Consider the following 16,919-nt stretch of genomic DNA (forward strand, 5'->3'; position numbering starts at 1 on the left):
TTACAGAGTTGCCCATTACTTTAGCACAAGGTTAGAATAATGAACATTTTTCTCATTATGTTTCTCTGGAGTCAATATTTCTCTGATACTGATGGAAAATCAATGTTGTGTAACATTATAATAAACACGACTTTTAAAAGTACAGTAATATTACAAAGCGAAACTACCATTACACTCTTAATTTTGCTTCCTGTTGTGTACATGAAGGACACAACTTTCGATTATGGGATTACATAGTTAGTTTTTCATTATGCCTTTCCTTTTATAGGAGAACAGTGTTCAAAAGAAGTTATTTAATATTTTCTTTCTCCTCTCTGTTGACTGTGGGTAGGTATCATTTTTGAATCCTGCTCTGAATAGGGAATTAATTAATTCAGAGCACTTTCTTCAGAGACATTTGTAGCTCTCAATAACATTGAGGAAACATTTGCATGTTCTGACACTTAACAATTTTTTAGAATGTTCCCATTCGGTGAAATGCTGTTATCACCCTTATTTTATAAAATGGGAACTGAGGCAGAGAGAAAAGAAGAAAAATATCTTGTACACAGAATGCCTGGAACCGAGAGCCTGAGAACAATGTGATTAAAAACAGAAACAAGTAAATATTATTTTGTGTGTCATTTTATTGATGCCTGGAATGCTGTCAGAAAGGCTGGAAACACTGATTCATTATAATCACCTCTTCTAATCCATCTATGTGACAAAAATGGTAGGATGATATCCTTCATACATGGCTAAGAAACAGGGAAAAAAATGGGAAGTTTTGCCCATGGATTTGAATGTTTTTTCTGCAAGTGTTCTTCCAAATGTTGGCTTCTCATTCCAAGCCAGTTCTTCATTCCTTTGACTCTTTATTGCAGTCATTTTACCCCAATCTGGCAAAGGTTGTTTCGTTGAGGTTTTTTCCATAGAATTTATACGTCTGCTTCCTTGGCCTTTCTGCATACAAGAAAACTATAATCTTTTTCAAAAGGCTTAAAAACACAGTCCTTGCACAAAGCCCATTTCCGAGTCTATAGCAAATTTCATCTTCAAGGTAATGGAGAGAACACTTTCAGCTTTTCAAGTAAAAATGTGCCAGAATATGTCCCAGGTCTCCTTTATTGTTCTCCAAAGTGTTGTCCTCTCACTGCAGAGGTTGCTTAAATCAGCAGCTTAATAACATTAACCTCAAGGTGTCTGAGAACAGTCCAGGTGACCTTGTCTTTGAATTTAAAAAGCCCTGTTTTGGTGTGAGGTTTTTTGCAAAACACAGAATGTCTTCAAAGTTTTCTCTCTTTTATTAAGAGCTGATAGAGCCTCCCAGATCCTGACGCTGCTCTTTCTCAGTGGAGCGTCCTCCTTAAAGAAAAGGCTTCATCCTGTACAGTTCTTGAGCATCTGCAGAATGAGCCCAAGACTTTTACTGCAACAGGGACAAGCAGGCTCAAGGTTCCTGCAGTGAACAAGTCCTTCTTGAAGGACACACAAAGCTCATGCTGGAGGAAGGAATTCCAGTTGCTTCTAAATGATGGATGATTACATTACATTACATTACATTACATTACATTACATTACATTACATTACATTACATTACATTACATTACATTTATTTATTTATTTACCTGCCTGGAAACCATCAGTCCCTCCCCTGCTGCAGCAAATGTCCCAACAGACCTGTCCCTAAGAAAGGGTGTGGTGGTTGAACCCTCTTGGAAGAGAATACCATAGAATCACAAATGGGGCAAATTAACTGGTAGTTTAATGAGTAATGAACCGCTTCCCTTCCCACAAGGTTCAAAGTGGTGACAGCTAAACAGCTCAGGGAATATTTTTGACTGTTGGGTCTCTCAGGAGAAGTGAGACGCTTCAGACATGGAGATGAAGAGCTGACGTCTGGCAGCCTCTGATGGCTACTTCCACATGACCTGCTGCCTCAGGCAGGTTCTTTTTAGATTGTAGTGGAAGAGTTAAGATGAGCTTCTAGTGACATCCTGCTGTTTCTGGCCTACTGTCACTTCAAACCTGTCATTTGTGAGCTGCAAGGTCATATGTAGCCCCCAGGGGAAATATCTGAGAAGTTTGTCTTCACTACCTTCAGCAAACTTGCTACCAGCAATGGTCCAGCAACCTTGTTTTGATGTTACACTTTCTGAGAACCAGGAGAAGGTACTCCTTCCTGCCCCCTGAGGTGCTCAGTGCTGAACCAAAGGGAACCATGGCTGCCTTATCTTTCACTGATCTGAACAGTCTTGACAACATGGTGACAATGCCTGAAGCTTAGGAGGCTGCTGTGTGCTGGAAGGACACCGGTGGCCATCTACCACATTGTGTCCTGCAACAAGCCTTGGGAGAGGAAAAGATACAGTGGGGAGGAATAGGAGGAGGAAAGAAATGGCTTGGCATTTCAATGAAGGTATTTCAGGACATTTCATACCGTATCCTTGAAGTCAAAACTGATCCATGATTAAATCCTGAGGAGCATAGTGCTATAGCTTGGGATGACTACATCAGTTGCTAGTGCCAGGTAGCCTCCCCAGCACATGTTTTTACATTACATTTCACTCCATGCAGTTCTAAAGACATAAATATTTCATTCAGAGTGCAGGAACAGTGCTCCTCCCCTTGAATGAGGGAAGCCCTGTTTTGTGGCAATTCACTGTCTGATCTGTGAAGAGGAAGAGGTGAGAACTGCTGATGCTGTGGGCCTTTGGCAGCAGCTCTGAGATGTCAGAGCTCATCTTTATATGTAGTAACAGCATGCCAGGAGACATGCTGCAGTAGGAAGCGGTTTGTCTGAGGAATATCTACAGCTGGAGAATGGTTACTGCTGCTATGGGAGTATCAAAACCCTGTGGGTTGGTAGACCATGTGCCTGGATTCCAGCTTTTCATCCTTCCCATGACCCCATGAGCCCATACAGTGCCAGAGAAAACCATGCTTAGTTCCAGCTCAGTTGCAGGGTATGAGAGCTCCTCTCTGCCGTAGAGAAAGACCTGTCCTCCAGAGGAAGGAGGGAAATGTCTCTCTTCAGGAACTTGTCTCTAGAGGATGCTGTGTATGGAAGAGGAACTTCAATCTGAGGAAAAGAACTTGTCCCTTTCTCCTCTGTGGCTCCAACAGACTGTTATGGTCAAGACAGTTGTGATGGACCTCCTTCAAGTGCAATGAAGTGTTTGACCAGCTCTCCTGGGTCTTGGGTCAACATGAGGAGATCCTACACACTTCTCAAAAGTCCAAGATGAGGTGCTCTCCTGGATATCCTGTGGCTCTGTGGATGTCTGTGTCAGCAGTAACCAAAGACCTTTGGGAGTTCCTGGAAAAGCTGACCTAGATACCTATATACAGGTGGAGGGGAGGTTTAAGGTTTTCTGTGTTTCTCTGGAAACAGAATAGAAAAGCATGGGGGCCTGAGACAGTGCTGAGATTCAATTAAGCCCCATTTCCTAAGAAAGTGAGACTTCCACCCTCTGGTTTTCTGGATGAGTGAGCTCTCTTCTCACAACAAATTGCAGATTACAATATGGCAACACTGGCAAAAATGCTGTAGGAGATGTAGGAGTTCTTTAGATCCACTGTCAAAGACATCAGCCTGTACACTGAGATTTTCTTTGATGCTGTCAGTGAACAGTATGACCTAACTCCTGTTTCAATGATCTTTGTAAAATTAATCTGAGAGATGTGTTATAAGCAGGTGCAGATGAAGATATTTTGGGTTCAGAGAGGAGACTTCTTCTGTGGAAAAGACCAAAGAGAAGATGGCAAGGCTTGAAGTGATCTCTCCTGATCCTCAGTCTCAGACAGGAAATTATATTTGGATTCCACCTGGAGGGTGCTGAAGAAAGCCAGGACACTAAGGAAGGAGTCATCTCACTTCACCGTAGGTTACTACATCTGTGCTGCTGCCTCCTGTATTTTTTTGTAGCCAGTGGAAACAAAGAGAAGGGCTCTGTTGGTTTGATATGTTTGACATTCCTGAGCTCCTCAAAGCAGACTGTGGGTTTCGTTTTCTAGCAAAACAAGGATTAGCTTTCTAAAGTCTGCAACAGTAGCTTCAGGCCACTTCTGGCTGTGTTATTTATTCCGTCCAAGCTTCAGAGTGGGGCTTGACTCAGAAAAGCCTGAGAAAGGACTGTGGAGGGAAGGAAAATCCCTTTCATTTTTATTATAAAACACTTGAGAGGTGTTTGAACACTGCAGTGAGCAATGGGAGTCCTGTTCTGTACTGTCTAAAACCTGCTCCCTTGCTCAGCCTGGGGCTGTGGGGATGAATTGCTGTTCTCTGCAGAATCAGGGTACATAACTCTGGAGCAGACACTTTCACCAGCCAAGTCTCTATTCAGCCGGTTACTTGTCAGTACTTGCCAAGTACTACAATTGCTGTTTTTTTTGAAATGGCAAGTCCTGCTGCATGTCAATCCTCACAAAAGGGCAGGGCCAGAATGGGCACTACAAGATTGTCTTAGTTTTTGTAACCAAAGAAATGAAATTAAACTTTTGGGAACACCTTGAATTATGAGATTGGATATCTCTGTTCTTTTGCAATGGTCTTCCAGAGCTTCCAGCCTTGCAGTCTGCAGGACAGAAGCCCACAAAATGCACATTTCCCCTAACAGACAATTAGATTTTCTTTTGTACCACCCTGAGGTGGGCTGCACAAAGTGGTGCTCAAATAAAATATTTCTGGAAAAGTTTACTCCCAAGAGACAGCTCTGATTCTGCTCCCCCTTCCATGACACAGACTCATCTCTGCCTTTACTGAACTAGCCCACTGACTTGGCCACTGGCTCAGATTGTGTCATTTGTGTTTGAGTATTATTTTATTCAGCCAGTAGCTCTGCTTCTTTCTGTGGATCAGGGATTGTTTTGCAAATGTAGGTGTGCAGGAAGCCAGTGTGCCAGATCTGTGCAGTGCTGCTCCATGAGCTCTCAGATGCCATATGGACATGTTGTAAAAGGGTGATAAAGGGCTGAATGCATCAGCACATTAATCAAATCCCATTTTCCTATGGAAACTGTAATTTCCTCACCGAGGGTCTTCTGAAAGGTGGAAGGTGTCTGTGTTCATTTAAGCATTGCAAGGGAACATCAGAGCACTGTGACATTTTGAATGGTCCAGTCCTCAAGAACAGCCAAATTCGTAAGCAGCAGCACAGATCAATTTAACTTACACAGGATGGAATGGCAGAAAAGTACCTTAAAAATGTGGCCTTTCTTTTTAGTATACAGAAAGACCAAATAAACAGGAGTAAGGGCATTTTCCCTTCCCCTGGAATAAAACATGGGAGTTTTTGTTAGTTTTGACTAGTACTCCCTTAGTTAACCACAGTACTGTACTAAAAACATCGCAGATCCCAGGAGCAGACACCTAGAGACACAGCTCTTAATTAAACTGACTCCTACAGGCCAGTGACTTCAACTCTTCTTCCTCCATCAAGAAAACAGAGGATCATGCTGCTTGGGTAGCCTTTGGAAAGTACCTTAAAATCCAGTGAGAACAGGTGTTGCATGGCTCTTAGGATGAGGCAGATAAGGGCTTTACAGATACATGTAAAAAGAAGAAAGGAAGAAAAGATGCAATGCTGGTCTGAAAAGACATAACACTTGTGGGAACCAGTTTCTAGGACTGTGTTTGGAAATACCTAATGCATAGGTTTTTGTGCCTCTCCACCCACTTTGTTTAGATTGTTTTCTGATGAGGTGAGTTCTTCATTTAGTCCTCTGCCTACGTCTCCTGCATACTAATGAAACACTGTCTGTTAAGTCTGAAAACTCATACAATTCCTTAAAATGCTTGTAAAGAAACAAAATAAAAATGAAGGACCTGAGTTTAGCAAGCCTGTGATTTGGGTGGTTAGTACAAGCTGGTGCCTCAGCCAGGCAAATAGTCTGAACCCACCACGCTTGGACACAAGCTGCTACTTCCTAAGTTCCATCTTTATGTCATCAAGGAACCTGCATTCTCTGTAATGCACTGCTTTTCCAATATGGATTTTAACCTGAGGGGATCTGAGGACTGCAAAAGTTTTGGAAAAAAAAAAACAAACCAAACCAGACAAACAAAAAAACCCAACCAAAGAAGAAAACTTAAAAATATGAAATACTCAAATTATTTTCTAGGTCTAAATACTAAATTTCTGTTGCTTTGCATTCAGCCTTGGATGCATCTGGCAAATTATTTTCTAGGTCTAAATCCTAAATTTCTGTTGCTTTGCATTCACCCTTGGATGCATCTGGCTGTGTGGCAGCTGTGTGGTAGCTGCTGTGTCCATATACATACTGTCTGTGTTTTGAGGTGCCCTGAATAGTTAATAAATGAAATAAAAAACCAACTACTAGTGAAACAGAGTCCCTCTCCAGTTAGCAATGAAACACACATTGTCTGTTTTTGGAGAAAGCTGGCACTGCAACATGAGCATATGCAGCTAAAACAGCACTGAAAGGCTCTGATTCCTGACTATATTTCCCTGCTGGCTGGAATGAAGTACAAACCTTTTTTACATTTCAGCTTTAATTTAACAGTCCTTGTGAACAAGTGGATTTTCTGTAAAATTAGATTAAAATATTTAGTAATTGTACTGTGGAAATACTGGCTTTGAATTCCCTGAAATTTCTGTTGAGTTCCACCAGGGAGTTATAACTAAATCTCCACAAAGAAATAACCCAGTCCATTTTTCAGCTGGGAAAATCTGGGCTAGCGTATCAGTGTTGGTTGGGCTTAGTAAAGGTCTAAGAAACTCTTGTTGTTGGAAAGTATCTGCAGGTATCTGTGTAGCACATTCTGGGACACTAAAGCATGAGGAAAGGTCACCTCAGTTAATTTTCTTTTGTGCTACTGATTTGAATTGGTAGAAATTAGTTGAGTCATTTTAGTTCAGGCCACCAAGGTGCTAACTGGTAGTCTGAAAACACAGGAGGAAATAACTCTTTGTGTGACATCTAATCAAGCTGAGGAGCTCCTTGCTGTTAGGAATTATGGCTGTTGAAAGTTTTAATGGATTCCAAAAGCAGCTGGAGAAATTTCTGGAAATAAAATCTGCCAGCAATTATCATATACAAAGGTTTAACAATAGCCTTCATTTCAGGAAGTCTGCAGTGGTGACATTATTCTGGGAAAGTGTGGTTCTGTGCTTGGCCATCAGCTATTACTGCTAATGACAGCTGTGATGGGTTCCTCCAGCAGCTCCCTTCCGTAGTGTTTCTTGGTGCTTAGCAGGAACCTATGTGGTTTTGTTTCCTCATCTTCTGGGCACCACCAGAAAGAAATCCAAAGCCTAGACTCTTTCAAACCTCTGAGTACAAAGAGTGCTCCTGAATAAGAGTCTAATTCTTTGGCTCACTTCATAGATAATGTGAGAGTTACCTTGTACACTTCACCTACCTTTTAAAATTTTAAAATACAGTGAGTGGTTTGATCCACAGGTTGGGAACAAGGCTTGCTCCTGTGAGCCTTTGAAAGTACTTCTACAGCACAAGCTTAGGTGCAGAAGGCAAACCTGAAAGGCAGACACACAAAATCTTTTCAGTGTACATGAAGTCCAAACTATTCCTAATTTCCTTCAGCAGATTAGAATATACTGCATTTCTGTAATAGTAGTGGAGACATCTGCTTTTATGCATAGTGCATAGGCTTCTTTAACACCATTATTAGAAGAATACATGAGACACAGTTCCTTTGGATCAAGGTAAGTTGTAATTAATAAAATCCCTTACAACAATCTGGACAATTCAGATTTTGATGCCTGCAGAGTTTGATTTATGTTGGGCAGGGAAGCAATCATATCACTGTGAAAGTCCAAGCATTGTACAGCATGTGAGTCGAGAGTAGTTAGCATGTGACAAAACATCTGCACAAGACTTCTTCTGTCCTTTCCTTAGTCCCCTCCCACCATCTGGGGCCACACAACCAGCTTACGTAGTCACCAAAAAGGCCAGTTCTACATTTCTGAGCAGGTGTTAACATGGTGTATTAACTTTTTTGGGACATAAAGCTCAACAGAGCAGTTGGAGGCTGGTGACCCAGGTCAGCATCCTCCTGTGTCCCCACAGCACAACCTCCCTGCATATCTCCCTGCTTCTGCTGGTGTTGTCCTAAAACCAGGGTTCTCTACCTGGTGTGCATGCAAATGAGCCAGATTTAGCACACAGATATGAGATATTTTATTACAGAGTTGCACAAGTCTGGATGCTGGAATACAGCCAAGCAAGGCCAGCAAGAAAAGTAAAAGATATTATATACAAAACCTTACCACTATGTTCACACCCTAAAGAGCTAATTGGTTACACATTTGCATATTGCATTACATAATCCTTTTAGCATATAATGAACAACATTCAGCTAAAGGACACTTTATCCAGCAGTCTTGAGATATGTGCTAAAACAAGACTCAACTAATTGTGTGGGCTTCGAAAGGCCTAAAGCTGCAAGCTCAGTAGGGTCTGCAGTTCGTGATTAGGTGTTTTACAAATCACTCTTATCTTTGTTATATGAGCAGACTGACCTAAACCTGAAAGGATTTACATATCTTTAGGTTAGCAATTGCAGACAGGATTCATTCTTTTAAGTGATGACAACACTGGTGTCCCCATCCACACCCAGCCCATGGGCAAGGTGCTGGTGCTGAGCTGTACCGCTCCCAGCTTTACAGCTGTCCCCTCTAGAGCAGGTGGCTGTGCGTGGCTTCCCTGCCATTGTCCCTTCAGGCCACCTAAATATCCAACCCAGCATCATGAATTCAGCTCACATTTCTTAATGGGAATTCAGTGAGGAATAATGAATGATGAGTTTCCTGTGGCTTGTGGACATTGCTGGGGAAGTCTGGTTGATACAGAAATGATAAGGTTAGATAAGTGTCGAGGGTTAAGATTGCGGGGTGACAATAAAACCCTGGCAGATGTATTGTTAACCTCCTCTCCACCCCCCACTTCCCCCTTTTGCCCCTCCCTCTCCCCCCTTCCACTCAGCACAGGCAATTGGGAGGGAAAGAAGGACAGAGAGAAGAGAGTTGGGAAAAATTAAAGATGTTTTACTAATGCTACTAATAAGAATAGAGAAAATAATACAAAATATACAAAACCAATCTTGAAAGTCTCAGCAACTGCAGAGCCGGCCACCAAAGTCCTGGATTAGACTCTGCAGCCAACCGGAGCTGGATTCAGTCTCTCACTAGGCCTCAGTTCTCAGGGACGACCAGCAAGATCCTCTCCTAAGGTCGGCCATAAGCAGAAGGGAAAGGGGAAAAAAAAGGACGAGATCCTTGTGATCTCCCACTCTTATATGAAGTATTCATGTGAATGGAATGTTATACACAGTTGGTCAGTTTCTTAGTCACTTGTTTCTCGTCGCCCCTCTCGCGAGATGTCCATCCATGCTTATCAATAAGTTTGCATTCCATTGCTAGGTTTACCAAAACATGTGTCTGGTTCTCCAGGAAAATGCAGTTAATATGAAGGCCTTAGCTGACAGGCAAATTCACTAAAAGAGAAACTTGTTTTTAACAAAACCAGGACAATAAGTAATTAGTCCATAGGGTGCAATAGTATAATTTTGATTAATCATATCAGCAACATTATAATAATCATAGAAAAATAAAGATTTAAGCTAAGTGGCTTCCTTCTTAGAAAACTTTAACTCAGACAGAAGCCACAGCAGACAGCAGTGTCTGTGTGGTGGGGGTTAAATCCCTCTTACCACCTCTGTCTTCAGAAAACTGCTCATGCCCTGAGTTCTGTCTTTGTGCTCACGAAGTGCAGCCAGGACATCCTTTGCCCGTGGGCTTGTCGAATAGGGCTCTAGGCTTGGGCCCTAAACTTGTCACCACAGCTCCTACTGAAAAAACACCCACTGCTCCCCGTAAGAGAAACAAAACATGGACCTAAAATATACTCCACTCTGAAAGTGACTGACATCGAAAGGAGGAAAAGCAGCAGGGTACGGCTGCTTTTAGAGGCACCCCATCTTCTACTAGAATAAACATTTTTACCCTCTCTCTGCATAATGCAGTTTGTATCACAAGTTTTAAATCTCACAAGGTAGCTAAAAGTCATTGAACAGTGTCATAAGGCAAAAACTGTGCAGAGGAGGAGCTGTTTGTAACTCTCCTACGTTTGGAGGATGATTAATACCCAACTGATGGAGAGAGAAGGGTAACACAAAGGATGGCACAGACCAAACCTGAATCTCAACATTCCCATTTTACTTTCTGGGGTATTTTAAAAAAGATGGATGGATGTAGCTGTTTCTAGAAAGTGTAGTGATGAAGATGCTGAAGATGGACTCTTTTCCTTAAGACCTAAATTGAAATTTAGCCCATCTTTTGAAAACAGTAAAATACAGCAGAAGCAGCGGCACTAAAATATAAGTAGAACTGAGCTGGGCAGCTACAGAAATACATCCTGAAACAGCAAGATACAGCTGAAAAGCTCAAACCTGCTGAGACTGTGGCCAATTTTTAGATAGTAACTCACAAAACAAACAGGCTATTCACCATGTGCTGATGTTTTCTCAGCAGTTTTAGAAGGTTAAATAGATGTTGCTCTGATAATTTTGTGAGAACAAAAAATAAAAGAACACAGTTATGACTACTGTCCAAAAAGTTTACTTGGGGTTTAGCATCAGACCATGTGTATTGCTCTAAAGATTTCCAGACGACAACATACCATCCTGGAACCTTCAGTCACTTACACTGCTATAGTTCACAAATTCTTTTTATTTAAATAACCAAGAAGAATTGGTACATATTTTATTGAACACTTTAGAAGACAACAAGAGATTCACTGCAGCAAGTCATATTTTTAAATACAAAAGGGGAATTAGTAAAAAGTTAAGTTCGGATCCAACATGAAACACGAACATGTTGCTTTCAGGAGCTTCAAGTTTGTAAAGACTGAGAACTCTACTTACATCAAACCGTTCAAACACATCCACATCACAAAATCTTAGTATTGCACTATAGCTCCTTGGTCAAAACACACAATGCACAATGTGCATCTGCTTTACCCACATATAAAGGACCACCAGCAACACATCAGCACACAGACAGACAGAAATGATCTAGAGAAGGTCAGACGGGTTGTGGGTTTGCTGGGAGAAGTATGGCAGCAAAACTGAGCAGTTTGGGCTACCAGTATCCTACACAAGCCCTGTTTCTTGCTGAAAATGCAACAGACACCAGGACTGCAGCTGTGCTACTGTCCTGTGCAGAGGTAGCACAATACTATGGCTTTAAAGACTTTCTTTTAAATAAGGCTTTTCTTAGCTGAAAGCCATAAAATAACTGAAAAGTTCTTGTAATACTAGCACAAAGTATAGTATGGCCGCACTCAGGGATCCACTTGTTTAAAAACAGCTGTCACATTCAAGTAAATGCACTATCTCTGCGAAATCTGCTGTAACACATAAACAGTTCTGTGCAAAGATGGTAACACCAATAACTTCTTTTTCCCCCTCATCTTCAGCCATATGGAGAAAGCTAACAGTCGAGAACACAACAGCAGGTGACACAGATGAACTGGAAAATGGAAGTCCTGCCTAGCTATCAGAGGTACTACTTTGTCTAAAAAGACAGCCTGCAAGAGGTGACAGGCAAAATATTTCAGTTGCATGGACATATAGAAAAAAAAAGTGAGTATATAACATTTGTGAGAGACACACACTGCCATTGTGGTGATGAAACCGTCACGCACCTCACCTCCTACCTAAAATTCAAGACAAAGGTCATTTTAATGCTAACTGAAGGCAGAGGTCCTGGGCAGGGGGATAAGGATATTAAAGCTGAATGCTACTCTCCCCAAACAGTACAATAACAAACAGGAAAGTTATCCAATTTACAAATGTTTCCCCTTGTCTGTTCCAACCCCCTTCAGCATCTTATCTCTAATTAAAATAAGTCACAGGATGTGCAGGAAGAAAACCTTCCATTGTATTTACATCTCCCTCACTTTGGCTATGGAGTGCTTGGCTCTGCTGAGGCACTCAGATGCTACTGTGAGACAGATAAAACTGTCTTCTCAAGTGGGTTTTGGAAGACAGCACAACTAATATTGCGTTTGATACTATAAACACATTGAAACAATTTCCACACATATAAGCATTACAAAACAACTTCTACAAACCATTACAAAAATGGAACCAGTTTCACTGATCTTCAGTCCAAACCCCAATGCAGATTTGTTGGTCACTAAGACCAAAACAACTGAGAAATAGAAATTAACCGAACTTTTAGCTTACATATCACTACATTTTGCAATACAAAAAGTGTTAAGACATTAATTTATTAATACATAGAACATTCGAAATCCCTAACATTTACGGTACCCACTTATACTAAGTCTATTTGTAGTTTCTCTTCCATCAGTGCCAAGTAAATTAATCCTAGATGCCACAGTTGAGCTGGGTAACCAAGACACCTCAGGCTGAACAGAGCAACCTCTATTTTTCCTGTGACGACACAGCCAATATCAGTGGTGAGATACCACCTGGTACACAGATTAACCAGACCCATTAAGAAACCCTAAAAATCCCTTTTTTAGGGCAGAGACCCCCAGATACTTTACTTAAACCCCAGAACGGAGATGGGTGCTCCCTGCAGAGCAGCATTTCAGAATGCAACAAGCCATCTCTTTTTATATCCATGGGGTTGCTCCCCACCCCTTTACAGTGCAGTGCTGGCTCTTCCCTGCTGCCAGTTTCAATTGCATTCAGCGCACGTCACTTGTTACTCACGACGGGAATTCTTTGTTCTTATTGCTCCTTGTGTAGTTGTTTTGGGTTTTTTTATAATAAATAATGAAAGTCTACAACATGCTTTCTCAGATTTTTTTGCAGATTATTATACGACAAGTAGTTTCTAAACAGTTTGGCCTCTGAGGAACTGTCAGGCTTTCAAGACAGTTGCATTCGAAGAGCAGCACCCTGTGTTGAGCACAGTGAAGGTGGAGGAGAAGCCCTCTTGTGGTATGAAGCTCTTGACTGCTGCAGCACGGAGGCATCAGCATGAAGAATCAATAAGTCTTTGGCGAAGTTTTTTATCTTCTCTTGGACTCATATTGCCACTTGCATCATGGTCTGTCAAAACTAAAGAAAAAGTAAATCTTTAGAAGTGAAAAGGCCATCAAACCACTCAACACATTTTGCTCTGGTGAGAGCCCACCTGGAGTCCTGTGTCCAGCTCTGGAGCCCTCAGTGCAGGAAAGACATGGACCTGTTGGAGAGGGGCCAGAGGAGCCACAGAAATGATCAGAGGCTGGAACAGCTCTGCTGGGAGGACAGGCTGAGAGTTGGGGTTGTTCAGCCTGGAGAAGAGAAGGCTCTGGAGAAAACTTATTGAGGCCTTTCAGTACTTCAAAAGGGCTGATTGATAAGAAAGATGGGGACAGACTTTTTAGCAGGGCCTGTTACACTAGGACAAGCAGTAATGGTTTTAAACTAAAGAAGGCAGATTCAGGCCAGACATGAGAAAGAAAATTTTACAGTGAGGGTGGTGACCCTGGCCCAGGTTGCCCAGAGAGGTGGTAGATGCCCCATCCCTGGAGACATTCCAGGCCAGGCTGGATGGGGCTCTGAGCAACCTGATCTGGTTGAAGATGTCCCTGCTCATGGCAGAAGGGTTGGACTAGATGAGCTTTGAAGGTCCCTTCCAACCCAAACTGTTATATGATTCTAAGGTTCTATGAACTGCCACCGAGACGGTGCTGCAAGGCTGGCTGTCCTGCCCCGTGCTGGAGCTGTTGAGCTGCCTCCAGCTGCGCCCCCCCAGTTGGGATGTGGCACCCAGCAGCTGGACACCCTTAGAGTCCAGAGCCAGCATCTACCACTGTTTTGTCAACATGGTTACTTAAAACATGCTGATGTTACTAGTGACAGAAGGAAAGATGATGAGCCACAGGTGAAGCTTTGCAGACTAGGAGTGAACCTGCAGCTGCACCCCGGCAGGAGAGGGTTGCACCAGCCACAGCTGGTCATGAAATGGCAGCTTCTTTCTGCAATGCATTTTAACAGAGTTTCAAGCATAAGTTTATTCTGCTCTGGAGGAAAATAAGTCTTTGAAGTGTTTTTGTGATACAAAAACAGTCTCAAAAGTTCTGCTTTCAGATAAAAATGAGTCAGATTTTCTACTAGCTTTTTCAGCTCCTTGAGCAGAGACCTCCATCTTGAGCTCTTAAATTCTCCTACCAAAACACACTCACCTGTAATTTCAAAAGGGGACAGACACATTCAAGAGGAAAACTATTTTCTATCAGAATTACTCCACACTGCTGTACTAGAGCTGGCTGCCAGAAGTACTTCTCATAGTCTGAAAATAATTGTGACTGTTTGTTCTGAATTCCCTGCTCTATAAATTGACTTCTCCTCCAAACCTCAGCCTATCAGAACTGCTTGACCCAAGCACAGAGGAACAGTTACCCTCTGGACGCTGCTGCTTCCTTTTTATTAAGCACAGGTCATACCTTTCTGAAGAGAAAGTAGATTTAATTTTCTCCTGCCTTTGAAACAGTTCTTCAACTTGCCCTCAGCATTGTGCTCACCTGCTTTGGTCAGCTGCTAAATGTTTTAAAGCATCTTCACTTCCATGAGTGAATGACTTTGTGAAGAGTCTCAGCTCCTTCATTGAGGGGATGTAGACACCAGTGTCCTGCTCCTTCTCTGGGCACAGTTACAACAGGGACTGTGCTCCCATCAAATGGGAAGGAAACTTTTCGATCCCGTTATGCCTCTCCCTGGATATCTGGCTTCTCTAATTCTGCACTTGAGGAAGGAACTGGAATCATTGATCATTTTAGCAAAAATGACTTTACACTCAATCTTCCTTTCTCTCAGGAGCATGTTCACTGGCCCCAGTCCCACTTCCCTTCTCTTGTCATTTTCTGTTCCTTTGCCAGTGGCATTTCTGAGCATCAGACTTATTTGTACATTCATCTGAGATTTCTGCCAAAGCCTGAATGAAGCAGAAGCAGCAGTTACTACTCTTGTGAGCTAATCTCTGAGAAACAGATGTCCTGAAATCACCGGCTTCTTCAAGTGCAACCTACTGTAGACCAATCTAGTGCTCTTCTAGTGCGTAGGTGGTCTTAAGGAGTTCAGGTCTAGACAGCTGAAGCCTCTTACTGCTAGAGGAGAGATGTCAGCAAGGACCACCAGCTTAACAGACACTTCAGTGTCCAGCCTGTACCACTGACTTGCAACACTGCAATCTTCTGGCACGTATGTGAAGTTATAGCAGCTATACTGCAAACAAGATAGCATGGTCTAAGCAGCTCCACTTTCTTGTAGAATATATTAGAATTTTTTTTGTAGGAATAGACATCTAGATGAAACCTGCTTTATTTTGCATGAATGGATTTTTGGTTTAATGGATTCCTTATCTCTCTGTTACAGCAGGTTTGGATGTGGTGTTTTTGTGGGGTTTCTTACTTTAATTTTTCTTTTTAAAGAAAGAACATGTCACCTTACCTTGAAGCTCTGTTGCATTTTTTTCCAGATCTTCTGTAGTTGTTTCTTCAGGCTTCTCCAACACAGCTGTCCCTGGCTTGCCATCTACAGTGTCTGTCTTAATAGTACCAAGGTTTACCAAAAGTTGCATGACATCAAACTTCTCAGAAACTGCAATGTTCTCCAGCACTTTGAGGCATTTAAATGATTTAAGTTCACTCACATTTTCCTCAAGAAAGAGGAGGTAAAGGCTTAAGTCATCAAAACACTTTGACTTGAGTTTCAGAACATCGAAAGTTGGCAGGATTTCATACACTTTGAGAATACCTGAATTCCATCTCCATGGAACAAACATTGCATACACTACCAGTGGCATCACTAGAAGATAGACTAGCAGGTTAATGTAGCTGAGTACCTTGAAGACGCCAACAGCAATCAGCTTGCACTGAACCACTTCTGGAACAGTCGTGTCATTCTTTAAGATCCCAGTTTTGATAGTGCAGAGAAACTCATCACTCAAAGAGGAGAGGCTAATGTAGTAGCCCAGGTAGAGACATGCAATGAAAATAATTATTAGGGTGAGTAAATGGCAGATAATGTATTTAATTATTAGGCATTTGGAATTCTTCTTTGTCTTCAGGTACTGCTCCACAATTGGGTATTTAAAGTGGCTTTCAGATATTTCCCACAAACTGAAAGAGAAAAAAAATACCCAAGTCACACAGATCAGATGCTGCAGCATCCGTCTATCTCAAATTTCATAGAAACCTAGTGCTCTAAAACAGACATGAGATTGGATTTGCTTTTACTGAGGTAAATCAAGGGTAGTTTTATTGAAGTCAATAGAAAACAGAATAGCAGGTAAATGAAGAATATTGACTCTATAACACAGAAAAGCCACTTAGGAGACAAAAGAGCTCAGACATTAGAAAATGGAAAAAAGTATTGCCCTCACAGCAAAAAAACCCATTTTTGTTCTTTTCCAATACAAAACAAATATAGTAAGAAAATCCGTGAGGAAAAACAGACTTCTCAAGCATTTGTTTGGTAAGAGCACACTTGAACGTTTTTTCCTTGTCAAGACCTAACTCCACATTTTAAAGAAGGGGCCTAAAGTCCCCATTGCACTTCTTGCACCCCCACATGCAAAGAGAAACATGTACCCTGATTGGGACGAAGGAGAAACTGGATCTGGTTAGAACCGTCCACCAATCTGATCAGAGAGGGGGCTTTTGCTTTTGTTGGTTTTGGTGTTTGGTTTTTATCTATTTTTTCTTTAAACAGAAGCTTTGCAGACTTGGATCTGAAAGCACAGGAGATGACAAGTGACTGACTTTGCTCACAGTGTGCAAGTGACTGTCAAGAACATTGAGATGTAAGGACTGCAGCCAGCCCAATTTTCTTATGCTGTCATGTGTAAAAATTAACACCTACTATCACTAAAGAAATCAGGACATGCCAGGTAAAGAACTCATCAAATGTTTTCTTTGAAAAAAGAAAGTTGTA

The 16,919-nt window shown here is 41.8% G+C and overlaps 1 protein-coding gene across 2 annotated transcripts in view; it reads right to left on the minus strand.

The window, feature by feature from the left end:
• Positions 1-675: 675 nt before the first annotated feature.
• Positions 676-16,919, minus strand: part of PANX1 (pannexin 1) — a 35,262-nt gene continuing 19,018 nt past the window's right edge. The window contains exons 4-5 of one of the 2 annotated variants that reach the window (XM_082056314.1): positions 15,435-16,105; positions 676-1,344 (exon numbers count right to left, since the gene is read on the minus strand). In XM_082056314.1, coding sequence (XP_081912440.1) covers positions 1,286-1,344; positions 15,435-16,105 — 730 coding nt within the window. In that variant the 3' untranslated portion in view covers positions 676-1,285. Of the gene's footprint in view, positions 1,345-12,527; positions 13,059-15,434; positions 16,106-16,919 lie in introns of those variants that run through there. The other variant, XM_082056313.1, reaches the window with a different exon arrangement.

Source organism: Streptopelia decaocto, assembly GCF_964273445.1.
Source record: "Streptopelia decaocto genome assembly, chromosome: 1".
Lineage (NCBI taxonomy): Eukaryota > Metazoa > Chordata > Aves > Columbiformes > Columbidae > Streptopelia > Streptopelia decaocto.